The sequence below is a fragment of the Athene cunicularia genome (assembly GCF_003259725.1).
Source record: "Athene cunicularia isolate RWA chromosome 13 unlocalized genomic scaffold, athCun1 chr13_part1, whole genome shotgun sequence".
Lineage (NCBI taxonomy): Eukaryota > Metazoa > Chordata > Aves > Strigiformes > Strigidae > Athene > Athene cunicularia.
Window position 1 is genome coordinate 18,734,618 of NW_020799117.1, and position 27,098 is coordinate 18,761,715.

Sequence of the window (27,098 nt, forward strand, 5' to 3'; positions counted from 1 at the left end):
GAATCGGCAGTATTAAACTTCCCATCCTGGCAAGGTGCCGATTAACACAGTCCCATTGAAACAGCTGACCTTCCCCACAAGGCTCTGGGCCTGCACCCAGGCACAGGACACCCTGCATCAACCAGATCACCTCTATAAATAAAGTCTTGCAAACCCAGGTTCAGTTTTCTAGAATAAGCCCCAAATCAGGTTCTCCCTTTAAAAAAAAAGCTCCTAAAGAAGCTTGGCAATTCAACATCTGACTTGGAGACATTTAAAATTGCTGGACCACCACTTGTGAAATGAAACCTAATTAAATATTTGGCTTCACAGCGGAGGTGGAGAGTAACCACCTCTTTCCAAGAATTTGGTTTCAGATCTCTAAATGTCCTCTTATTTTCAAACCCAATGATTTCAGAAGTGACATTATGTTCCTAAAATGTGTTTGGCATGAAATAAACATTGGCACTAATAAATTTTCAGAGAGGCAAGGAAACCTCATTTTGCCAAATCATTGCCTGTATTACCTTGCAGCTAACAATGCTTTGTGGTTGCATGGACTTCTGACCCCAAATGCAAATAGAGCCCAAGGGAAAGAATTCAAATTTGCTATTTATCATTCCTCATTTTTCCTTCCAATTGTTAATTCAGATTTTGTATTACTTTACAATTTCTGTAGTCAATCCAAAGGAAAGAGCGCATTCTCCTCTGAGCTTATCTCTACCCACAACCCAATTTAGTAGCAGATGCAGTAAATTAATAACTCATCATTAGAAACAGTCTAGTAGAATTTCATTAATCTTTGTGGTCCATGGGTAAAATACTGAATGACAAGATTTTTGTGTTACATTAAATATATTTTACTGCATTAAAAAAAAAAAATCAAGTCCTTTGGGCACAAGATGTCATATAAATACTTATATAATTATATAAATGGTAATATGGTAGCCTTTGGCTCTTCACTAGCTCCCTAAACTCTGACCCTCTGACAGAAACAGGAAGATCATATTAAAGGTCCAGGCAAATATTTGAAGAAAAAACATTTTATTATTCAGAGATAGAAAATTCTTCATCACAGCTAAGATGAAAGACTTATTTAAGAGCTTCTGCACATTGCTCTGAAAACTGATGGGAAAAGTATGAAACTGAGGGAGAACATGACTTTAGGCTTAAAAACAGAATAAGGGGAGGAAAAAGTTAAGAAGTGCTCCTAATCTTACAGCTAAGTTTTGTTGTTATCATTACTCACCATCTACATTTTTAAGCAGTGTTAAAAGCTTCTTTTGACAATTCTTTAGGGAAGCAATTTGTGAAAAGAACTTTAAAGGGTGATTTACTAGAAAAATTGTAATAGACTTTTGGAAGTGGAAGAATTATTGGACCCTCGACTATTAGCAGAAACATTAACCCCACTCCAGGCTGGAAACTTTCCCCATCCTTCTGCCTTCCCCCTCCAGTTCAGCAGCTTCGAGGAATCAGGAGTGGGAAATGCGCTGCCTGTATAAACTAAGCAGTGATGATTCTGGAAGAAGCCATTAACGTTCAAAGAGAGACTTCACCACTCCTGCAGACTGGACAAGGACGCATTTGTTTCCTGAATCTGGGCAAACAGAGGCTTATACTTACTTTTGCTTAAGTGAAGTTCAGAAGCAAGAGCCCACAGCTGACAGGTCCTGGCCACTTTCAGCTTTACTGCTCTACCAAAGTATCCATGAGCCATGGACAGTGTTGAGGTTAGTTGCCAATACCTTAAATTCTACCCCAAGTGATTGACAAGCACTAACGACCAAAGGTATTTCATAGGTTTAGAGACACAAGCATGGAATGGCAGGTACAGAACTACCGGAGATTTTCCTCGAACAGTCCTAATTCTGCTTCTCTATTCTTGCCTCCTTCCACCTGAGTTCGGGACACACTGGAGTTCCCTGCATGCTCCAGTAATATTTAACATCGTTAACGATATAAGCATTAGATAGAAACTATGGAAATCATATGTAAAAGTAGCTGGATTGACAGGCAGTTTGGAATGGGCAGAAACTATGGTAACAGCTTACAGTTTACTCTTTGTACACCACAGAAAAGACAACTCTTTTCCCACGCTCATTACTCACGTTACTATTTTTAAGTACTAGTGGCATGGCATGTTTTACATACAGCATACTCTATCGTGCCAGCTCCATCTCAAAGCTTGTCATGAGATAACCCCTTACTCTGCATATTCTACATTTATCACATCATCCATCTAAGCTTTATATAATGAAAAATAAAAATTTATGGCTTGAAACTGTGAAAGTTAGGGTTCAAAAGAGCATTACAAATCTGTGTTACTTTACTTACAAACACCAATTCTGAATGCATGAGCCCTTACTTCTCAGGCTGTGAGGTACATATTTTTCTCCTAATTTCAAGGTTTAATGTATTTATTGTTAATGTAATGAAATTTAGTTTAAGAAACATATTCATTACCACAGTATATTTATAGTGGTATAACATTTCCCCACTCCCAGATATTCAGAGATTGGAAATTTTTTACATTTAATATTGACATTGGTGATGAGAAGCATGAGAGTTTGGGGTTTTTCCTACTTATTTAATTCTAGCAAGAACTGTTCAATTAAGGAGCTTCATTTCTGTGCATTATACCAGCAAATCTACAGCAACTAAAGAATCAAAGTATTACATAGCATATTTTGACAGTTCAAATGGCCTCAGAAAGTCCTCAGAACACCTCAAAGGAATACTCTCATCTCTAATAATGAGGTTTCAGAAGAATAACTTTAAAAATTTGAGCTATAAAAATGCTGAACTGTTTCAGTGTTCTACACAAAGGTTTTCACACTGCTTTTTGCCCATTTTCTTTACTGAACTATGCCAGAATTTTGCAGAAAGCAGCAAAATATCACAGTAAGAATTCTCCTTAATCCCGTGGGCTTCTTATTGCAATCTGTCTCTGTCATTCCTTACAGGGAGAAGACATCTCCCTTCAAATAATAAAATGCATACCAATCAGCAAACAAGTAAATAGCAAGTTTTGTATTATTTTGCCTAGGCTACATTTTATGCTTAGTTCTTTATACGTTTATAAGTTGTGCAGCAAGGGTTATAAAATTAATTGAAAAGCAGAGTATGTGTTCCAGCAGATACATTTTACAGATAGGTTAAGAGTTCTGAATAATTTTGTTTACTGAGTGCCAAGCAACACAAATTCACATTTGCCATAGCAGAATGATTCCATTAGTTCACATCAGTCTTAAACATGAAAACACGTGTTTTCCCACTAATGAATCTCAGACCAATAATTTCACATCCATCACGTGGTTGAAATAAATCCATTACAGTCTGCGGTATAACTTAGGAGTTTTGTGGTGGGTACACAGCAAACTGAGCAAGACAGATTTTGTGCTGGTAGGCAAAACACTAAAATGATCCTGATTTATCAGAAACATTTTAAATGAGTGAGCAAGCCCAACTTCATAAATCTTAATCAAAATAAGGAAAATTTTAAATCAAAGAGAAGAACAGTCATTTCTGCAGTTTCTTTACCTAGGTTTATTGTTGTAGGACTGATTATTGTTCTCATCAAACCACTGGAGGGAGGAAAAAAATCCCATATGGTAAAGTAAGTTGTATTTGCAACAGTCACCACTTTAGAAGTAGTATGTTACTAAATGAGCAATGTTTTAAATGATTGGTGTTTAAGGCATTAACCCTCAGATCACCTAAGGGAGCGTAACATTAGAACATTCAGCAATACATGGAATTGTCTTAACAGTAGTGTGTGTCCTAAAACAGCTATTTTTATTAAAATCCACAGTCCCAGAAGAGTTCCAAAACCCCTTAAATGCAAAAAGGATGGCGTTAACACTTAATGCACATGCTGTGGCAGTAAGTTGCTGAGGGTGTTTTTTTACATTGTCTGAAGAGCCAGAGCTCACAAAGTAGTAGTGATACAAACACAATAGCTTCACTGCTCCAATCCAATATAGATGGTTCTGTGAAACACGTTACAATATGCAACATTCTTTCTCCTGAAAATGATATATATCAGAAAACGTACCTCTATATCCTGTATTATCTTTGGGTATAAGGACCTGTAAAATGAATTTGGGGGGCCATCTGTTGGTCTGTTTTTAAACAGGTACTGATCCCTAGAAAGAACCAGAAACATTTTTCAATGTACCACAAAGAAACCAAACTTTTAAGTAATTCAAAATCTGCGGAGAATAAAACCTTATGACATACTCTCACAGAATACTTTTAAGAATTTTTAGTACTGCCATTACAAGCCTTGTGACTTTATAATTTGACAGCTGTATTTAAAATCTCCAAGACTAAAAGGAGAGCAAGTGTATTCTTTATGGTTTTCCAAATTAGGGTTCACTGCTTCATAAGGCTTTAGCCAGCAGGGCGTCAGCCTCTTGCTCTTTACAGTATGCATTTTCTTAGGCACACCACTAGAGAGCACAGAAAAACAGGTTTCTAAATTAGAACACTGCATCTCTTCAGGTACTCGGTAAAGAACAGAAATACTCCATTGCCACAAACATAAATGATTTCTCTCTGAGATAGGCTTCTGCAGCCCAATCAGCTATTTTAAATTTCAAGAAAACAGAAGTTTAACTGGAAATACTTTGCTCGAGAAAAAACATGTTGTTGCTAGATTTTTTTTGTGAGCTAACTGTTAGTTCTCCCTGAAAAACAGAAGTTACAAATTCGCAGACAGACTTACCGTAAGAAAGCGTTGAAAGACATTGGTGCACAGAAGAACAAGAAACAAAGCCACAGTAGAAATGGGAGCTGACAAGCTTTCACCATAGCTACCTCCACTAGTCCATAGCAGAGATATTGATCTCAGTGATACCAATTTACTATAAACTTACTTTTTGGCAGAGCTTGTGATTAGGGAAATTTGTAAAGAATGCTTTAAAAAAGTGAATTTAGTTATTGTCAAGGTACTTACCAACCCCTTCTTTCTGACAGTCCCTTCCATAGCGGATCTGTGCGTACCATTCTTTCAATCAATTTTTTCCATAGCATTCCCTCAGAGATGACTCTCTGCCATTCCTTACATACCAGCTCTGCTGCACAGAGTGATCTGGCATCAAGATAGGAAAGGATGTTTTCTGCTATGTGATCTAAGCCTTGCTCTATAAAGAAATAAAGGCAATCAAAATGTCAATCACTTCAGAGTAAACTACTGAACAAGTTTTGCAATACATTCAGAGAAAGCCAACATAGCTTTAAGACACTGGAGCAATGTGATAAATTATCAAACGTAGAAGAACCAGTTACAAACTAATCCAAACAGGTACACCAAAACATCTCCAATACTTCATTCCTTTCCTAGTACAGTCTTCCCACTGGACTGTCCCATTTCCACAGAGGGACAACAAATGCAAACCAAAATTCAGCATAGTATGCAAGTAGCAGAAAGCATTTTGCTTCTCCTGGGCACAGAAACCTGGACTTTTTGAGCACATAATACACTGCGCTACATGATCTAAAAAGATAATTATCTTCAAGCAAGTGCTTTACTAAGCAGCAGTAATAAAAAATAAAAACAGATTTCTTTTACTATTCCCTTACATGAAAAGATAATTCAACCCAGCAGAAGACAGGACGCCACAGAAACAAATACAGACATGTCCAGTAGAACCACTGGCACAGATTCTGCAAAAACTTGCTTGTATCAAATGCAAGAACATCTTTTCTAAGTTCTTTCTATAATATAAAGATGCCAAATTCACTCTTGCATTTTGTTCAGGACTCTGGTGGTAGACCATATGCCAGAGACATCACACACTACAGCCTAATGTAGGAAGGGGAAATAAATGAGAATGAGTTTGACAGTAATTCATTAATAGCAAATGGTGCTTTAACATCCAAGGCAGTTATCCCAATTCATGGTTCACCGTCACTAGACTCCACACTTATAAAAATTACTACTGAATAACTTATACTAGAAGCTGGGGGTTTTGACACTTCTCTTCAGCTAGAGAAAAATTCAAGAGGGACAAGTTTTTTGAAACAACTTCAGGTTGAGTAAATCAGAATGTGACATTAAATACAGCATTGATTTGGGGACCAATGAATGCAATTGCCTCCAGTGTGAGAATCAGTTGAGAAACCTCAGGATCAGCAGGAGTCAACTCTCAAATAATGAGAGGTGACAGCTCAGCTTCTGAACCATAAATTCCAATGCAAAGTAAATTTAGTTTAGCTGCACAAAGGTTTCCCAATGCATTTACAATAGCCATATGAACAGATATTATCTTAGCATCTTTTCTGCATCTACTGAGCTCCCGCCCGTGGGGCTCACTACTTTCTACAGCAACGGAGCAACGTACGAGTCTGCATACTGCTGATTTGATTATGGTAGCTTTACTGGGTCAGAGAATGAGTTCAGCAATATACCACAAGAGAACTTCCAAGTAAAACAACATCACTCCAACCGAAAGCCCTTTGGCAGCACTTAGACATCCCAGAAACAAGATCTACCTGGGTGACTCTCAAGCTTTAATTTCACCTGCAGCACAAGGTATGTTGGTCAACAGGCAATAGTTATTAAGTAGATGGGAGAAACACTGACTTTCATCATGAAGATCCTAGCTACCAGGAGCAGCTTACTAACCCCCCTCCTTTTATATCACAGTAGGGTTAGATTTAAATAGTAAATGCACTCAACATGCCAGCAGTTCAAATATACCAGAATTGGGGTCCTGCCCACTGATGCAGGTCTATGTAAGGAAATGTGCTGCAGTATATTATTTCATAAATATCAGTTAGCACTTATCAAAAAACACTAGGTTCTTAAGCTGAAGGTGACAGAAAAAATAAGCACATCAATAAAGATGATGAATACAGTAAGCTGCCACCACAGAACTATCAAGACATAAAACAGGGGAACGCTCCATTCATTTGATTATGGTCTTTGCCTAGATCTTGTCTCCTGCTGAGGGTGTTAGATTTAAGAACATGTAGTTGAGTAAAGGTACATACATAAAAACCACTTAGATAACATACTTGCACTAAATATAAAATGGCAATCAAACTTTTCTTGTTCATATTCCAACTACAGTGTCATTGGTGGTCCCCCAACCCCCCCCCAAAAAAAAAAAAAAAAATTATCCACTGGTGAGTGTTACTTATTTCCAAGGACCTACAATTTTACTTTCCCCAAAACTCCACTAAATTAGAGATCTAGAATAACTTCATTTTCACAAATAACGTATGCCAGTTGGCCAAGCATGAAAAAAATCTTTCAAACTAGAAGATGGCGACCTATTTAATTTTTCACTTTATCTCATGACAGCCTACTTTAGGCTTCAAATAGTCCTGAAAAATCAAAGAAACTACTGTTAATTTTAAGAATTAAGAAAGTGTGTTCATAGTCCACTGCACACTAAATTTGGCATGGTCTTCGTAAAAATGAACAGCAATAGAAAGGAGAAACCCATCCATGTAGTTGAAGGGCATTTGTTAATTTCTTCTACATCATTTCAAGAACTTTAAAAAGGTTTTGAAGAATGGTGAAAGCTCCTACAATAGAAAGTAAATTGGGTTTATACAAATTTTTCAATACCAGTCATAGTAACAGTTTCAAATAACTGAAATGCAACAAGGTCCAAATAACCGGTGGGTCTCAAATCTAACCACTTCCAACCCAGCAAATTCTCTCCTAACAATACTATGTCTCAGAACAGCTTTAAGCTGCACCATATCCTACATCACCAGTTTGAAGAAAATGCCAGGGCATTCAAATACATTGTAAAAGGGGCCTTCCAGTCTGCCACATCCCATTTTTTTCTAGTAAGCCACAACTTTGAGATTCTAAATACTGTTTACTTAGGATATATTTATGTGATGTTATGTGATTTGAATCAGTTCTCGAAGTTTTTCCAGAAAATATAATCATTGCAAGGTCATTTTCAAGAGTTAGTTTAAAATCATGAATCCTTGGGTATCAAGATGACAAACTAATTAGTTGTGCACAGCTAGATAAAAAATAAACACGTCTGCTGAGTAAGCATTATTCTGATTTTGCCTGAACAGGACACACTCCATGTTTTCATGGGAACAGATCTAAATTATTTTAGACCTAGTACAAAATAGTTGTGTTCAACAACTTAAGATCAGCCTATACAAAGCAAGTCACTGTCTTAATATATCTATAATGTTGTAATCACCCAATGCAGTGCTCTACGTATTTTCCCAGCACAGAGCACATTATACTTTAAAGAGGAAGCATCTTCTACATAAAGCACTGCAGTTCCCAAAGCAAACAGTGCAGTGGATATGGCAATTAACTATCATAATTGCAAGCTCTGCATCAGTAGAGCAGTACACTGAGATTCCTATACAAAAGGTATTTAAGACTCCCATCGCACTGCACTGTTTTTCTTCCAATAGCCACTATACAACATCCGAGTTTAGATGACCCTCCCCTCCTTCTCCAGAGTACTAAGTTAGTGCACTGACTATCCTCCCAGCATGTGTACCATAGTCCAAGGCTAAAAGCATATTAATACTTACCCCACACAGGGATATTTAATCAAATATTTGTCAATAAATGAGACTATAGTGCTAAGAAATGACAGAATTGATAATGACTGCAAAGTTTGGAAGAAGTTAGAAGAAACTAGGAGTAAACAGTTAAACCAGCAGACCCAAAAATTATTAAAAAGAGTATTTCTACAAAGTGTGGCAGAATGACAAGTGCACCGACTTTCAGCTTCCAGCTCTGAGATACAAGGATGCTGTTCTGTCCCTTCTGTGTGAAAGGCATTTTTAATCAGCGGTGGCATGGCAGAAGAGCAGAGGCACACATCAAATTAACCTTTGCAGATGACCTTAATTGCCTTTTGTTAGAAGAAAAGCATACTCCAGCTATGCTTGGGTCCCAAAAAAGCCAGGAGCACAAGATACACTGATGACAGGCAAATCTTTCAACGTCTGCATTTTTAAGGTGTAAAATTCTTTACTCATGTACCTTAAAGATTGCAAATGAATGAGCAAATCAACGATGCAAAGTTCATCAAATAAACTGTCTGTACAGCCAAAGAAACAGCCATCCTTAGGCCCATTTTGGTCAAAACACTGCTATTTAGTGCTGGTAAAGATGGAACAACAGGATCTGTGCTGAACATCTACTGGATGCTTTTCTCATTCCAAAGTTGAGAAGGGTAATTTTTCCTAATTGGCATAATTTAGTGAAACAATTATCATATGTAAACTAGCCTTCTTAGATGAGGGAAACTTAAACGCTTTTAGTCAAAGGGCACTAAGCAAACTGTAACTCTGCACTTATTTCAACCATGTACTAAACAAAGGTTATGGGACAAAGTAGTCACACTGGCACTTGAATATATTGCTAACGCTTTGCTTACAGTTTTAAGCAATATTTTAAATGTAAAGATTATGAACCTGACATGTTCATGAACATGTGAAATAAACAATTGCCAAGGGAGAAAGTGACAAATAGAAGGTCAAATTATATTTGTGCAGGAAATAATATTTTAGAAGTTTATCTGTTACTGCCATCTCCTGGCAACAAACTAAATTATTCTCCACCAAAAGAGATGAGAACTCTGAGGTGCTGTAAAGTTACTAAAAAACAACCTCATAAAAAGGCTACACTGCCAAACTGCCTCTGAACTCAGCAAGTGGATGGTTCTGTGTTTTTTTTGTTGGTGGTGGTTTTGGGTTTTTCCCCCTATTCTAGCATACCTGCATCATCTTTCAGAAGACACTGAACAGGTCAGCTTGAAAATGGAACTTGAAAATGCCTTTCAGAGTCATGACTAGTTCATCACTTATCAATAGCAGGCAAGTGGTTTTGAATCAAGCACAAACACTTTAGGAATTCCATATGCAGCACACAGCATATTCCATTATTAGAAATCCATGTTGTATTTCAAATCCTTTGTGCAAGTAAGAACATACATGTCATTTAAGTAGTTTCAGAAGAATTTGATTTAGTCTACCAATTTTGAGATCATAAAAAATGTCTTTGGATCAGTCATGATGGTAGACAACACACACCAGAGCTTGCTTTCTATCCTAACACCTTTCAACATGAGGCCAATATAGAATTGTTGAAGTCCCTGGGTTTATGATTTCCTATTTAGGAATGAACGTGTTGCCTAAGTAATACAACGTATTCATTCATCAACTTATGTTCAACTGCTTTTAGTTTTCTTTTCCTTGTGAAATAGAATTTTTGTATTTCACAACCAGATTAATTAAGAACAATGGTACACGAAAAAGTAGGAATATTGTGCAATTATTCAGTCTTTCTCACAACCGCGTTTGAAAGAGCAATAACTAATCCTCCGAAAAACAGCTGCAAAAATCTGAATCCAAAGCCACCTCTCATGCTTCAAGTCTGGAAATGCGACCTGCATGACCAAGGTATCACCAACAATTCAACCAAAAGCTATGCCTTTCTTGGTGAGATCAGTGTTGTCATTTCTGGCTGTCAATAAGACGACTGGAAGCAGAGATGAAGAGTTGGCAAACCACTGCTGAGGCACCAGGAGTCATTAATGCCATCTCCTCAGACAAAGAGAGGTATAAACCCCACCGTGCCACCAGAGCGCTGCATCCCAAACCAAAGCCTCTCCTCCACTTCGGGAAACAGCGTGACAGCGACTCTACTCCAGAGTGCAAATGGGACTGAATATTACAATGTGTTTGGTGACTTTCTGTGGCATGAGCAGAACTGAGAAATATCAGGCTAAGACTCAGGTCCTTCTCAAAATCCAATTTAAAACAAATCATTTCACTGTAACATACATACCAAGCATTTAGAAGCAGGGCTGGAACACTGTTTCTAAGGAAAGTAACTCTCCAAATAAACTCAAAGTACAAGGAAAATTCTCCTTAGATGACTCTTGTTTTCTACAGGTTAGGAATGTTCTCAAGAAGATTTAGACTTGACTGCTATCAGCACAAGAATGTTTTATGAAACTATCAGACTAAGTGTTTGGAGAGACAAAAACCAAGTGACAAGAGCTCAAGCTTGGTTTTATTCACTTCACTACCCAAGGCTTTTTCAGACTCTGCTTATGGTGTAATCCTAGTACCAAATGCTCGTAATACTTAATTGAACTAAAGTTTTCATTAAAAGCTAACTGCCATCAACTACCACATCTCCACACCAGCGATAACACACACACGTGTATGCATATCAGTCTGGGCCTGTTCATTATGAAGCCAGTATTTCCTTGGGGTTTAAGCATCAACTGTGAATTACTAGGCAGAAGTCCTTTATTAAGATGCATAATTTTCACAATTATGCATAACACCGGTCACAGCTAAAAAACAAGATTTTTAAAAATTTGGAAACTCAAGTGTTTTCTGATGTTAAAATACAGCAATCTTCTATGAATACAACAAGCCTTGAAAGCTGCATACTGAGCACAAATACACAAATGCTTTCCTTTGCCATCGAGTCTATTCTAAAGATTTTTACTGCTTGCAAAAGCACACAGATTTAAATTGTTCACATTAAAAAAAGACATCAAGTAAAATATTTACCCTAATTAACATAGTAGGAACAGGTCCAAAGCACAGATACTTAGACAGGCATACTATAATTATTTCAGACAACATGCAGGACTAAGTCACATTAAGGCCTGAAACAGCTGCATATACCTATTTTACATTAAAAGACAGTAAGGGTTTAGTTTTATAAACAGGTTCTGAAATAGGTACTAATCCCTATGAATTTTCTTTAGCAAAATGCATCTAGCATTTACTGGTACACTCTTCAAAGAAAAACATTACTCCCAACTCTCCCTACAAGAGCTTTTGCAGTGTTATAGAAAATGATGAAAAATTACAGCTGCTCTTGACTATAGGTACCAGATTACGGTTTTGTTGAATTTCAGTAATAAATTAAAACAATTAAAATCCACAAGGATTTCAAAGTTCAATGTGTAAATATCACTTTGTATGAAAAAAAAAACCAAATGTGGGACATCAACTCCATAAAACTGACTAACATTAGATAAAAAACAGTCACTTAGATCATGCAACTGCACAGGCTCTTAGTATTTTAGAAACAAATTTCAAAAGAAGCCTGGCAGGGTTTCACTTGCCTAACACAGCATATGGTTCTCTTAGTTTTAACACACAAAACAGATATGAAAGGGACTTTCCTTACCACGGGTGACAAGGCAGTGCTCAAGGGTCAAAGCTATAATTTTATTAAGGAAAGGGCACAATTTGGATAGGACCATGCAAGGAATATTAACATCTTAAAGATAATTTAAGAGAATCACAAGCACAGAGGTGATATAAGTTATTCTTGCAATTATGCTGTCCATTATACACCACTGCCTTTTGAGAGTTGTTTTTGACATGCTAGAGGAAACACCATTGGCAGAGTACAGGCTTCTGAGCCACTCTGATCACTGGGACTTGCATTAGCCGATATAGGATTAGCCATACTCCACGACAAGTGATTAGCAGTAAAGGAAAGAGCCCAACCACAGCCCAACTTGTACGAACAGACCCTGCAGACTAAACATTCTGCCACCGCTTGCAGAAAAGGACACAAGAATTATCACTTTTTTCCACTGAAGTGAAAGGAAGCCAGATACCACAAACTTTTTCTATTTTTCCTGCATTCTCACAGGTGTAAAATCAGTAGGAACTGTAGCAAGCAAAACCTAATTATCTTTAAAACAAAGGAATTTTAATTAAGACAAGTGTAACTAGCTTTTAAAAGGTAGTACTTCACTGTTATCTTTTAATGTGAACTTAGGCCAACAAATTGGGTAAATTTATACAGATATTCTTCACACACCACATTATATTCAAGAAAGGCTGATTATGGGAACAGTCCCCAGTATTCACATCTTTAAAAAACAATGAAAGTTGTAAACATAAATATATATTTATATATACAAATGTGGTGTAAATAAGTGTCAGCTTATGCAGCTCTCAAAAATTTCTTAGGAATAGATATATAATATGAAAGAACTGTATAACTCTGTATCACCCCTGAGGTATAAAAGCAAACAAAAAGTTGTAATTGAAGCTCATACTTGCACGTGATCCCCATGATTGTCTACTTCACTTTATCTTTTAGTTAAGCCCAGATGCTCCCTAGAGAAATCAATATTCAATATTTTGAAAACAAGCTGGAATAAACATCCACACTAACTAAAGGTGTCAGCTCTTCACTTGAAACAAGTGCTCTTTTTTATGTGTATGGTCAGATAAGCTAAGTCTTCTATAAAATAACTTCCATGAAACTGAGGTGGGGGGGGGAAGGACACTCCCTCCCTTTCATAGTTGTCTTTCACATTAAGCCTATTTAAGAAAATAGAGCACATACAAAATTCTGTATCACTTCCTGTGTCTACCCCATGTTCTTCATTCCCCTCCAACTATTAAGAAGCTCATTTCAACTACACTTACAGATGAGCCAGCATCCCCTCATCACCTCCAAAAGTTGAATTCCTCCAGGTTGTGTGAAAATATAGCAGCACTATAGAGAACAGAAACCTGTAACACCCGAGCAGCATTCTGTCCCAGATAACAGGAAAGTCCATACATGCAAGACCACCTAACGACATCGATGCCTAGAAAAGCTTCAGAGCTTGTAATACGATCAACCTTTAAAGAAACTTCACTTCAGTGGTGCCTCTCCTCAAGAAATTACCAGTTTCCATTTCCTTTTAAATTTGTATCACCTCCTCATCCACCCCCACTGTTCACTGTTGTATCTGGGTATCTTTGGGATAACATCCACAGTCTACTTACTCACAGGCAGGTGTGAATCTCTACTATTATACTGCCAGTGGCAAACAGAACATTTTAACCATTTATTTCATGTTTATTTCCCACTCTGGCATCAATGTCCATAGATTTATCTTTCCAAGAATCAAATGAATCATTCTCCCCAGCCACAAAAATCCAGGAACACAATTCCTTTCAGAAATTAATGGAAAAGTATATACAACTTACTAGAAGACTGAAAGATAGAGATTCTATATACCTAGTTATTACTGCTCTGTATTTTTTGAAGAAATGTATACAGCAAGGGTAACAACAGGTTTCATATATTCAAACAATTGATACAGGTTTACACCAATGAATGCCAGGAGAGTTCTGAGCAACTGAAGGAAGGAATCATGGCTAGACTATACAATAAAAATGGGCAAGAACTTCTGTTCTTGAGTCAGTAACAAGATCAGACAAACTAGATTCATTCATCTAAGCATGCAGCTTTATATTTAAGATTTAGGAAATTCAGAACAAAAATAAAGTGTAATAAAGACTTCAGAAATGAAAGCACCTCTGTAGTATTTTCTACACCCATGAAAAAGGAATTTAGACCAGAGCTTGCAGAGATACAACTTTTGTGACAACTGAGTTCCCATTTAAGCACAAACTATTCTTCAGGATACACTACTCAAACTACTTTTACATGGAACAACACTGGCATCCAGTGGCCAATTCAATTAATCACAGAAGTGAATGACCAGCTACCCTCCTGCCCTTCTTTTGACTGAGAAGCATCACTTCGTTTATATGAGACAATCTAAATCTGGAGGATGTTCCAAAAAGTTTGCATACACCCAAAGTATTAGACAAAAAGAAGTATTTATAAATGCTCCACTTCTAAAATAAATATTCATTTACCTGGTAACGCAGTGATGAAGTCCCGTTGTAACATGGGCTTCAAGTAAGAGTTAATATGTCCATGCTGATAGTGACACATTCGTGAAATAAGGTGTTCCACAAATTCAACTTGATCTGATTCAGACCACTGGTCAAAATATTTAATACACAAGTCTTTTTCCTTTTCGTAGTTTCCTTCTGATGGTCTTTTTCTTGAGACAATCACAGATGAAGTTCCATTACTTATCTGTTTTTAGAAAAGGAATAACAGTATTTAAATATAAACAATAGAAACAGCTTTATAGGAAGTCTCTCAAGGAAGAAAATGTGAGAAGATGCAAAGAAATAATCAACAAAACTAAATTTTAAAAAAATTCTCAAAGCGGTGAGTTATGACATATAAATTTCATCTTTCATAGACAAAGATCAATTAAAGTACTTTAAGCATAATTATAAGTTACGTTTTACACTGAAAACTTTAATTCTCTTACAGCTCTTACCATTTGAACAGCAAGGAACTTAATTCTTTTTAGAACAAACTTTTCCAGATTAAACCAGTGGTTTCTGATGCATATTTGCTTGCCTCTGTAGCATATTGCAGTCTGCCTCCACAAATGATTTACACAGGTTCCAGCCATTAAAATAACACACATTTAGAGACATACCAAAGGTGAGTATTACACTCTTAATGAACACAAAAATTCAAGACCCTCATGTCAGTACTGAACTGCTTATCCATAAATGAAAACATGATGTCAAGGGCTTGTTTTGTTTTTGAAAAACAGCTCATGTCAATGTTTGGTATATCCACATAATAACATCATTAAAATCCTGGGGGCTTTAGCTACAAATAAGGATGATACAAAAACACCACCCCAGGACTTACTGATAATTAGTAAATACAACCAGAGATTGATGGCAGGCTCTTCTGAGACCAAGAGGGCTGCTGGGGAATAACTGTCAGCTCTCTGAAATATTTCCAGACTTCTTCAAAGCAAATTGGTTGCAAACTCCTTGCCATGTGAAGGTGTCAAATTTTTCCTTTTAAACAGTCACATGCTCAGAAACATTGAATTGTATTCCCAAACATCCTTTGACGCAAAATTGTGCTTTCAAGGTCAGCACAAACCACAGAATCCAAGAAGATCTAGTAATTTCTCAAGTATTATTCATCGGCGTCATCCTTCACTTGAAGGCTGAGCTAATTTTAGGATCATACAGTCAACTACATACAAGGATGATTATGCAGACGCAAGATTTGGTATCTCAAAAGCTGGAACATATAAAATCATGCCAATTCTCTACGCAAATGTTAGCCCTACCTGCCATAGGGTATTTTTCTTTGGAGACTCATCTTCATTCTGATCCTCCATTACTGACGTGTTCTAGGGGAAAAAAAAAGAATTATGACTTTAATTTTTTATTCTATGGCAATTCCTTGCTCTACAAGCCTTATGAAAAAGAAAATCAATTGAACAGATAAAATTCATTTTCCCAGTGAAGAGAATTATCAAAGATTTCTGGCCACAAAACGTGGGTATTATAAATAAATTCCCCTTTTAACTGACATGTTTATCAATTCCATTTACTGTAAAGATAACTCCCCAACCCCTCTTCAATTTCTTCTGACAGGTTTTCATGCAGCCTTTCAACGCTTTTCTCACTGGGAAATAAATTCACTTTCATCCTACTCAAGCCAAAGTAATTAAACCTGTCAAAGTAATCAACTAGCACTTTCTGCCAAAGTTAAATTGCATACATCTAGTTGGGGACGGGGAGGGGGGGGGGCGGGGAAATCACTACATACTACTTATATGGAACACAATACAATTTTTTTTCCAGCTCTAGCTTACCACAAGGAGGGACCGTTCTCTGCAGAACGCCTCTGTAATTCACTGCCATAGTCTGCGTCCTATAAACCCTTGGCAGTCACCATCTTTCTTCACCCTGACTTAATTACAGTGCTCTCCCCACATCATAACTGCTCCTCCCTACTGTTTTCCTCCCTTTTGTTTGAGAATGAGATGTAAGAATTTCTATAAACATCCAGCTGCAAATGTTTCCTTCAGGGCTCACCTCAGTTTCACAAAATCTTTCACTAAATTCTTCCCTTTTTGTTTTTAATTATCTGCTCCATTTGCTGTCCATACCAAATTAACCATCTATTTCTACCTACTCACCAGTACCCCACACCTAGGCAATTACTGCTCATTTAGCTTCCTGCCAACTCTGTCCTCTCCATCATTCATGCCCAGGAGACACCAGTTAACCGGCAGACGGTTATCTTGAAAAACTGAATGTCTTAAAACATTATCTGTATTTATTTCAGCCTTATTCCCCTCTATCAGCTGTCTCAGCAGAAACAGGAACAACAGTCAAAACACATGATGGAATAAATCACAAAACTGCTTTACTCTTGCCATCACAGATTATGGATTAACCTCTTCACAACTACATCCACCGCGTTCAAAACACAACTCCACCTCAAAAGCATTCACTGCTTCTTCTCCTCCTCTTTCTTGCATAAGGAATGTACCACACAAAGCAGAAAACTTTAAAAATTAGCAGTATTACCCCAGAGGCAAGCTTGCCTCCCCCACCTGATTGTACTGCTTTGTCTGAAGTTTATCTTAATGCTTTTCTGCCTTGCAGTTAGGCAGGACAAAACATGCAGTACATGGACAAAAGATTACATTATGAAAACTATGTCCACTGAGTGATGGAAAAACTCAAGTCTATCTTGTTATGACGCTCATGGCAATGACAAATACAAGCCCAGGAAATGGCTAGTGTGGAATCCAAAAACGGACAGAGGCAGTACGTGGTTTGTGTTACTGCACAGATATATTTTAGTATTTCTGGACATAGAACAGTAACGCCGGATAAATAAATAATGCTTTCCACATTTTCAAACTTATAGTCTCTTGAGGGCCATTCCTGTTCTTTATAACTACACTCTGTTCATAACCAGCACTATCACTGATGTACAAATGATGCCACAAGAGGGAGCACAGATCAGCTGTCGACTTACTGGTACCCAACTGGCCCACACCAGTTAAAACTATTTTGCAAAGCAAACATGACTCCAGGGAATTACACAGGGTGGGGTTTTATATTTTCATTTTATTTCAAATTTGAATGTGTACAAATATTCATTACAATGAATATATGTTAAGAGTGTTTTCAGTTAGTATGTCCTTAAATGTGCAAGGAACAACTCATCCCCTTTTACAGCTGAAGGCTAAAAATATGCATCGATCCTGTGAGCTAAGAACAATGATCAGGGATTCTCACTGAGAATATCAAACATGGATGGCTTGGGTCAGCATATTCAGCAGAAATCCCACAATATATCAATTTAGGCTGAACCTAGCTTGCCTTCAGTAGGTCACAGCATCAATGCCATTGCTTTCTTCTGCTCCTTTATTAGGAAACACCTCAGAGATCATTGCTAACTTTCCTAGGATGTAGCCTAAGGACTGACTCCTAAATGTTACATCTTTTCACACTAGGAACCTAGGAAAAAGCTATAGCAGAGCAGCACTGTAACACAAAGTGTGCAAGAACACAAACATCACCAAAATGATCAGACTTCCACCACACTAGGCTACTGACTGCAGAGCAAGTTTCTGTCTGTGGTGTGCACCTACTCAATCCTACTGTGCCTCTGTTGCTGACTATGTAAAGAAAACTAGATAGCAGGCTTTAGGGAGATGCTACATCTCTGGCATGTCCACTGATACAAGGAAGAAGTAGGACAACTGTATTTCTCCTGCCCCTCTCCACTTGTCCCTCTTCCCTCAGAGCATCAGGGCAGCATCCTTGCTAAGAGGACAGTGTCCGAGATCCACAAAGGGGTGACCTGGCACAGGCAGTACCACTGCTGAGAGATACTTCCACAGCCTCTCAACATCTGGGCCACGAATGTGAGGGCATACCACATGGATTGATTTTTAGGCTGGAAATTTGACATTGTATTTATGTATTTAACCGGTACGTAGGCAGATTCATTAATTTAATGGTATCTACTACTACAGTGTTTATTGCTTTTTCTCTCTTCTCCCATCCTAACTCACTCCACATTTTTCTACTATATTTTAGAGCTCAAGGGTTTTAATACTTCATTCTTTCCCTTTCTGCTCCCAATTATATAGCTTGTTTTCCCTATTATATCTTCTCTTCCTAATAACTTCACTCTATTTCAGTCTTAAACACAAATTTTGGGGACATTCCCCAGATCACTTACATCCTAACTCAGACTCTAATGTGTCTCTAAAGCACTTATGCCTACTAACTGAAGACTAAAAGATGATCTGGTGGGCCCTGTCCTGTGGTCTGGAAGATGCAATTAGACAACTCTAATCTGTCTTGTGCATCCACAGCAATCGGCAAAAGAAGAATTTCAAAATTCCTAACAGCTGGTGTCACTAGTCCTTGGGAAGACTTCCAGCTCTTGGGCAAGAAAAATGATAGGCATCTACAAGCTCAACTCTTCCCTTCATCACGCTCTTCCCTTTTCTCAACCTGTACTCCACCTACCCTCTACATAATGCTATCGTGGCTGCCTCTGCAGGTTTCCCAAGTACCTTTACATGGCATTAACATGGACTCCATTTAACTGCAGCTCTGCTGCTGAACAGCATCAAGACCTGGTGCAAACACTGACCTCTCATTCCAGTTACTCTGGCAAGGCCATAAGACCCTGCAATACCACTGACCTGCGTCTGCAGACTCCAAAAGAACAGGCTTGATTTTTTTACTCCCACAACCACAAGAGCCTAGCAGCTTCTCACAGTGGAAGCGTAGCTTCTAAATATCGTCAATTAATCCTGTTTATAAGTTCATTTCTTCCAGAAATTCTTGTTAAATTGCTCACAGCTCTTGCAAAAGTAGAATGATTATTTCCAACCAGCTGTCACTCCTTAATTAGTCAGCCTGGAATAAATGCTCCCCATCCCCTACTGGGAATGGCAGCAGCAGTGAAGTGGTAACAATGGGTCTCAGCATAGATGTTTTCCATTGCCTTATAGTTGTTATAACCCAACTGAATAAAGTTAGAATAAGAAAAGCCTCTGTCTGTATTTTCATTAACTGTAAAACCAGCAATGGCAGTAAAATTTACAAATTGCTCTACAAGCTGTAGAATTTTAAAAGCTTGTTTCCTGAAGATTAGCATCTCCTATTCCTCGCCTAGTTCTGCAGCAATTTCAAGCTTTCTTTAGTCTTTCTGCTCCACAATAGCATAAGTCGTTGGGATGTCTATGAGATGCAGATGAACATGGCAAACAGTCCAAAAGTTACTTGGGGAGAAAGAGGTACTGATGAGCATAATTACATAAAGTTCATTTCCTTTGGAGATTATGAAAAGCTTCCGAAATAAAAACCACCATGAATGATCCCCAAATGCAAAAATTTCATAGGTATCATAAAATTTCATAAATGACAGTTTCAATTAAGATCATTAGATACCTGGTAGCCACTAAAAGTGGTGTCTCAAACATAACAGTTGCACATATGTACAGTTGTATGACATTAGGTGCAAAGGTACCTAAGTCTTTCTGTAGATGAATGGCACTCAGCCTACAAGACTCATCTCATTTGTGAGATATATGAAAAAAAAAAAAATCATCTTTTATAGCAGAAATCTAACAAGCCTGTATGGGCTACCCAGATTTCTGTTAGCTATAGGCAGGTAATGCTTGGGTTTGCAAAGGACTTGGGAGCGCCTTTAGTCAATTGACTCTGAAAAGAAACAGCATGGTGCAGCTTTGTTCTTTAACCGAGTTTTACTTCTAGTATTGAGAGAACAATTACAGAAGCAATAGCAGTAATCCTGGGAACTGGGACAAGACACAAGTGGCAGGAGTATCTAGACAACACTGCTGAATTTCCTTGATGAGAAACCTTTCCCTACTGAAGAATGGATTCATAGGATACAAATGATGGACAAAACTAGACAATAGCTGTATTACCTTCAAATAAAAGAATAACAGTCTTCAATTAATATATAAAAGGGAAAGTGATAGAAAACAAGAACTCTTATGTCTCACTACCCTTGAGACTACACCAGTAATTTTGATCTGAGTTAAAGACCTAGCTAAGTCTTTAAAAATCTAACTTTTGACAAAATTCACACTCACTGAAAAAAGTAACAGGAAATTTCAGTTAAAATTACAAAATAAGCAAAACTAATCAAAACAGTTCAGCTAAACAGGCTCTGATTATCTTTAATAAATCACATCTTGAATATCTTGAAGTCAAACACAGCAGATTAAGATCAAGCTCTGTATACTCATATCTCCTTCTGAAACCAGCTCTGCCAGCACAAGGACTGCTGAAGGTATTAATTACACATTCACCCAGAAGAGAAGAGGAATCTACTGTCCTGTGTGACAACTGGACCACAATGGTAAGGAAAAAAGCTGGGTAACCATCTTTACCATCTAAGGGCGATGAGCATGTGTCCCTCATGGCTTACTGCTTTTAATATAGCCAGAAGGCCCCGAATGAAGTATTTCAAAATTAAAAGCAAGCCTCTCCTTAGGATGTAATAGTCGCCATTTTCTAATCTAACTTGTTAGACAGTGTCTGTTAACATCATCTTGATACTTAATTGGGGATAGGAGGGGGTTTTCTTCTTTTAACTACTGAGAGACTCAATAAAAAATATACTGTAGCACAAACACTAAACAAAGTTGGAGAATCACTAACTTCAACTGTGCAAGACGTGAATCAACACTCTCACAACAAGGACCAAATCCCTTACTTATTGCATCCCTCAAAATCTGTACGTATCAGTCTGCAAAGAACTGCAAAAACATCACAGCTTCCAAACGACAGGTCAGAAATAGGCGGTCACTGACAAAGTATACTTCTCCTAACCACTGCAACTTTCTTCAGAAGCACAGCCATAGACTATAAATGGAAGAATGACATAAAAGATTCCCGTATCAAAGGAGTAAGCATAAAAAGGTATGGATAGTTACTAAAATCTGGTCAATAAAGATGTTTGGCTTCACAGAGGAGAAAGACAGCACCAGCAACAACATACCTCCAGCTAAGGGTTTCACCTCACTCAGGTTGCCTATGGAAAATGGTTCCTTGCAATATTTCTCCATTAATTACATAACAATAGACATTTTTTTTAATTTAGTGAGATAAACAAGTCACACCTTTATTCAAAAAAAAAAAGTCCCTTGAGACTAATAGAAAATAAAGCCCATGGCTAAAAGACCTTCCAAATAAAAGCGTTTTTGAAAATATTTAATGGTAGATAAACACTATAAAGCACTTTGAAAACAAAGCTCTAAGGTTTATCAGGTTAAACTTGATTTAATTTTAAGCAGTCCTGCAAGGAGCAGGGAGCTGGACATAAGAATCCTTATGGATCCCTTCCAACTTGAGATATTCTATGATTCTAACTTGAAAGTTAACTCTGCTGACCATGGATGTCTATATTTGATATCTGTATTAGTAACTGCTTGTTTTGGCTTAAATTATTTATGTAAGCACTAGGCATCTGCACAAATTAAGCTCAATACACTTCATTTCTTACCTAGCTAGCTATTCTCCCAGTTGCCAGGTTTTATTTTAGTGCAGTTATTGCTGGAAGTTCAAACAAAAATATACTTGAAATACTAAAAGAGTCTACCAAGATCCAACAGCTGAAGGCAAAATTAGAAAAAAACCCTCATACTGAAAAAAAGGTGTCATTTTTATTTGGCATCTGACTAATCACCAAAAAGTTTACAGGAAGATAGGTTAAATATCATAACAGCAGACAGTCACCGCATTTGTGTTTCTAGTAATGAAAAACACTATAGTTTGACCACAAGTTGTACATGATGTTTTTAAATGATATCTAATGCTTTTACACACCTGGTTCAACACCTCTCAAGGACCTATTTTTTAGGAAGTTTTGTCCAGAGCAGTAAATCCCTCAAAAACAAGTCAACTGCTCCTGTCTCTGCTCAGAGAAAGAAAATCTCAAGTCATTCTTCATCTAAATATTCCCAGTTATTTCTGGGATATAGAAGAATATAAGCAGGTAGTAAATACATTATCTTGTTTAATCATTAAAGCTTCTATAACTGGCAATTTGTACCACTATTTTGTTTCTAAAGTTTCAGACTTCACCTTAATCTCATTACAAAATTAATTTGCTGATTTTATGTAAATACCTAACTGCGCATCTCTTAATATTCAGTAAGTCTGACTTAACAGTTAGTCTCAGAAGTCAGATAGTGTGGGCTGTGTCCACAGAGGACTAAACTATGTAACTTGTTTTTAAAATTAAATTATGTACAACAATGATCAGCAGTTGAGAATTACTATTCTGATCCAACTCCATGAAACACTAAGCAAAAGCTTCAACTCCACCACAAAGCTTTTGGTGATGGCACAGCCTTTTAATAGGCAGTTGTATGCACAAACTGCAGTCTGAAACCACCCGGCAGAGCAGTTAATTTGTTAATTCATAGCCCAACCACCAATGAAGTAAGTACCATAACACCAAAATCACCCTGCTGGTTTTTAGAACTTCAGAAATAGTGTCATACAGATTCTCATGAAGATTAGTATAAAAAAAAAAAAATTATTATTCACTGATTAAGCTAGAAGACAATTTCAGATGTAATAAGAAACAACGACCAAAAAAAGTGCTACTTTTGCCCAAATTATGAGCTATTTTCTAGCATGCCTGAATTTCCACTGAGCAGATGTCACTAGAAAAAAATACAATTATTGCAACCCCAAGAGATATCCAGTGTTTTCAGCAGCAGGTATAGTTCTAAAATTAGATGAGGAAGATGCTTTTGATCCATCAGCCAATTCAAGCTCTCCATGCTTTTTTTTTTTCCCCCCTTTGGAAATATGTAATAGTTTATAACTTCTTAGGGGCAGGCTTACCTCAACAGGTACTGCAGGATCATGTCTAATATATTCCTTGCATAACTGTTTCAAAGACACCCTAACTCTCATTTAGTTTTCTGTCCGGAGTAAAGAGTCATTAATCAAAAACTGGTTGTATCCATCCTATATTAATATGTTGTATTTACAAGGACAATGAGTACTGAATTGTGTAATTGTAGCAATTTGATGACTCATCCCTGCACCATTCCGAGTACCCAACCATGAAGGCTTGCAAAACTTGCACATCATGCAAACTATTTTGCTGAATATAAATGAGTCCCAAATATATACATATATATATTTTTAATCACTTTCTCTACATCTGCCCCTCAAAACAGAAAGTACCAGTTTTATGCAGAATCAGCTTACTAAAAAAATGGCAAATGCAGTTTTAAATTCGGCTAGCCAAAGTTTGGGGGCTACATTAAGCCTTGCTGTAACACTTTCTACAGTGCCTACCTGCTCAGCTCAAACTGGTAGTTGAAAAAATTTAAATCGATAAAAATAAAAAAAAATTTAGGTTGTGAAAGAGCATCCAGCATAAGTGGCAGGCAGTAAGTCTTACTGCAGTGCTCCACCTGAGGCTTACTGATCATGTTTTACTTCAGCTAAAAACTGGCTTTATTTTCTAACCAACTGGACTTTGAGCCCTTTCCCAGGCTAATAGGAGGTTTAATTATGTCTTCATCTTACAAGCATTGTTTTTCAGCTGTCTCAGTTCACGCCTTTAACTATACAGTCACTCTGCCTTTCTTGGCAGATACTGTATGTGTGCAGTACATTAGCAATCCACATTCTTGCCCAGAACAGAAAAATCTCAATACTTAAATAGTATATTAAAGCAGTGATCAGGCTTATCACTGATATTACTGCAAATGATTGCAATCACCTTCCTAAAACACTTCTGAATTTACTTTCACAACTCCATAGTACAAATGCCCCAAAAGATAAATACTTTCCACCTACAAATAATAAGTTTAACAGTAAAATGTTCACAACAGAAATATGGCTATGGTTGTCAGAAGGTACACAGACACTATGAGCAAGGTTTTTTACTGGGTTTTGTTTTGGTTTTTTTAATTAATAGAAATTACCTCAAATTCTCAGCTACAATTACTATCACTGCTTTTGCACTAATATTGCTAATGGTGCATCTAAATTTTCTAAACCTATTTGCACTTCTAATCTCAATCCATCTTGAAGTAAAGCAGGTTTTTCTCTATACATTTAAGACTCAAGGGAAAGTTCAAATGGTGTTACCTATACAGTGAACTTGTTGAAACTACTGAAATAAATGCAACATGTCTTCAGAGCTTCCACTGCATCAGGGACACTTGTCCTGTGCTACATCTTTGTTCAGACCATATGCCTCTACAACTATACTAAAAGCTACCCTAAATAACTGGATTTTGTTAGGCAGTTAGAAGGACCGGAATAGGTATGTCAAGCTTTTTTTTTTGTATAATGGAAACATTAAGTAGTATTTACTATCTTGGAAACTGTCTCAGTAACTTGGTAAAGAGCCCCTTTAGTTTTTATTTCCAGTATTAAAATAAAACAAACCGCATCACAAATGAAAACTTGAGGGGAAAATACTGGCTCAAGAGTACATTAACTTTTCTTCCCTCCAGAGCAGATGCAAAGAAACCTCTTCAGTTTCACCCATCTATTCATTTACAGGACTTGTAATAGGAAAACAATTTAGAAAGTTGCGTTTCACTGCTGACTGTTCAAATTAGCACGGCCATAAGAACCACTTTAACCAAGGACTTTAAGCACACAAACATCAGCTGACTTCAAGGACTCCATAAGCAGCCAAAACATTTTAGAGTTAACTGATGCACCCCTGCAACATACTATTTCTACTTTAGCACTCACATTTCAATGACCTGAACCAGCTTGCATGCACCTCCTACCAGCCAAGTAGTTCAAAGGGAGTACAGTTTCCTAAAGTGCATTGTGTGGACACCCTGAGTCAGATTCAAGGCAGAAACCAAATTGCACTTCATGCTGTACAAAACTGTGTACAAAAGCTGTAAATTGCACATTTTGTACATTATGTTCATGCTAAACAAGGCAGAAAATGCACCACTCCCTACACGCTAAATCTGTTAACGGTATTTCAGATTAAAGGTAGGATCAGAAGCAGATTTCAGGCTAAGCTAGTTATTAGATTACTTCAGATTCATCAAAAATAAATTAGCCTATATTAATCCTAACTACATTTGCAACTTGGCTGCCTGGTGCAAAGTTAAAATACTTCAAGGGTTATTCCTAGATTCCCAGAGGGAATTTAGGTTCAGATCTGCTGCTGGTTCCATGTGAAACGAGCTCTGTCCAAATTTAGTTACCTCAACGTGTCAGCCAGAAGACAGGCTCAACACAAAGGTGTCTAAAAAGCCTTATGAAGAACAGGACGTTAATGGGCATCTGAAATACAGACAACGCAGCCAGTTAAAGATCCAGATCATTAAGCCAGTTTTTCAAAACCTGATCAATTTTCTTCTCATATCCACTACTGCTTAAACACGTACACTGCTGCTTGTTACCTCTTTCTTCCCTGAAGATCTAGAAAAGATCTGCAGCCCTCTAACCCTTGAGCAAAACAAGAAAATGGCACAGAAGAGAAGCATCAGATATATACTTCCAGCTTGACAAAAGTGGCTGAACAACGAACACAAATACCATATATTTAAGCACACACAACTAATTTAAAAATAAGCTTAACTCCAAACAGCTACAAGCCCACAGCCACAAATTCACTGGCATTAAATACTAATACACCAGGACTGGAGAACCAAAAGAAGCTATAAGCTTCAATTAAACATTCAGTATTTTCCTCCAAGCATGCCTACATATTTTCTCTAATTTTTCTAAGGCCAGATTCTGGCACTTCTTGGTCTATATCCCTTCTTGCTTTCCCTGGCCACTAGAACTATACCAGAATTATTCTCATTCTCTGGTTTTTGCTCTTCCCCAGGATCAGCAAAACTTAGGCCAGATTTTGAATATGTTTCTATACAACTTTTTCTGTAAAAGTTATAAAAAGATTACACAAAAACACCAAGGGCTTGTCCTGGTTTCAGCTGGGATAGAGTTAATTTTCTTCCTAGTAGCTGGTATAGTGCTGTGTTTTGGATTTAAAATGAGAATAATGTTGGTAACATGCTGATGTTTTAGTAGTTGCTAAGCAGCGTTTACACAGAGTCAAAGACTTTTCTGCCTCTCACCCCACCCCATCAGCAAGCAGGCTGGGGGGGGCACAAGAAGTTGGGAAGAGACACAGCCAGGACAGCTGACCCCAACTGACCAGAGGGGTGGATATCCCGTAACATAAGACATCGCACTCAGTATATAAACTAGAGGGAAAGCTGGCCAGGGGCTGCTGCTTGGGAACTGGCTGGACATTGGTTGGCAGGTGGTGAGCAATTGCATCGTGCATCCCTTGTTTTGAATATTCTAATTCTATTATTATTCTTTTCCCTTCCTTTTATGTCCTATTAAACTGTGTCTATCTCAACTCACCAATCTCTCTCCCCCCCCCCCCCCCCCCCCCCCCCCCCCCCCCCCCCCCC

At 37.5% G+C, this 27,098-nt stretch overlaps 1 protein-coding gene across 4 annotated transcripts in view; it reads right to left on the minus strand.

Annotated features, from left to right (window-relative positions):
- Positions 1-27,098, minus strand: part of FBXW11 (F-box and WD repeat domain containing 11) — a 67,623-nt gene that overhangs the window by 20,786 nt on the left and 19,739 nt on the right. For all 4 annotated transcript variants that reach the window (XM_026858028.1, XM_026858031.1, XM_026858030.1 and 1 more), the window contains 4 exons: positions 15,936-15,998; positions 14,635-14,860; positions 4,940-5,126; positions 4,037-4,127 (listed from right to left, as the gene is read on the minus strand). In XM_026858028.1, coding sequence (XP_026713829.1) covers positions 4,037-4,127; positions 4,940-5,126; positions 14,635-14,860; positions 15,936-15,998 — 567 coding nt within the window. The remainder of the gene's footprint in view (positions 1-4,036; positions 4,128-4,939; positions 5,127-14,634; positions 14,861-15,935; positions 15,999-27,098) is intronic.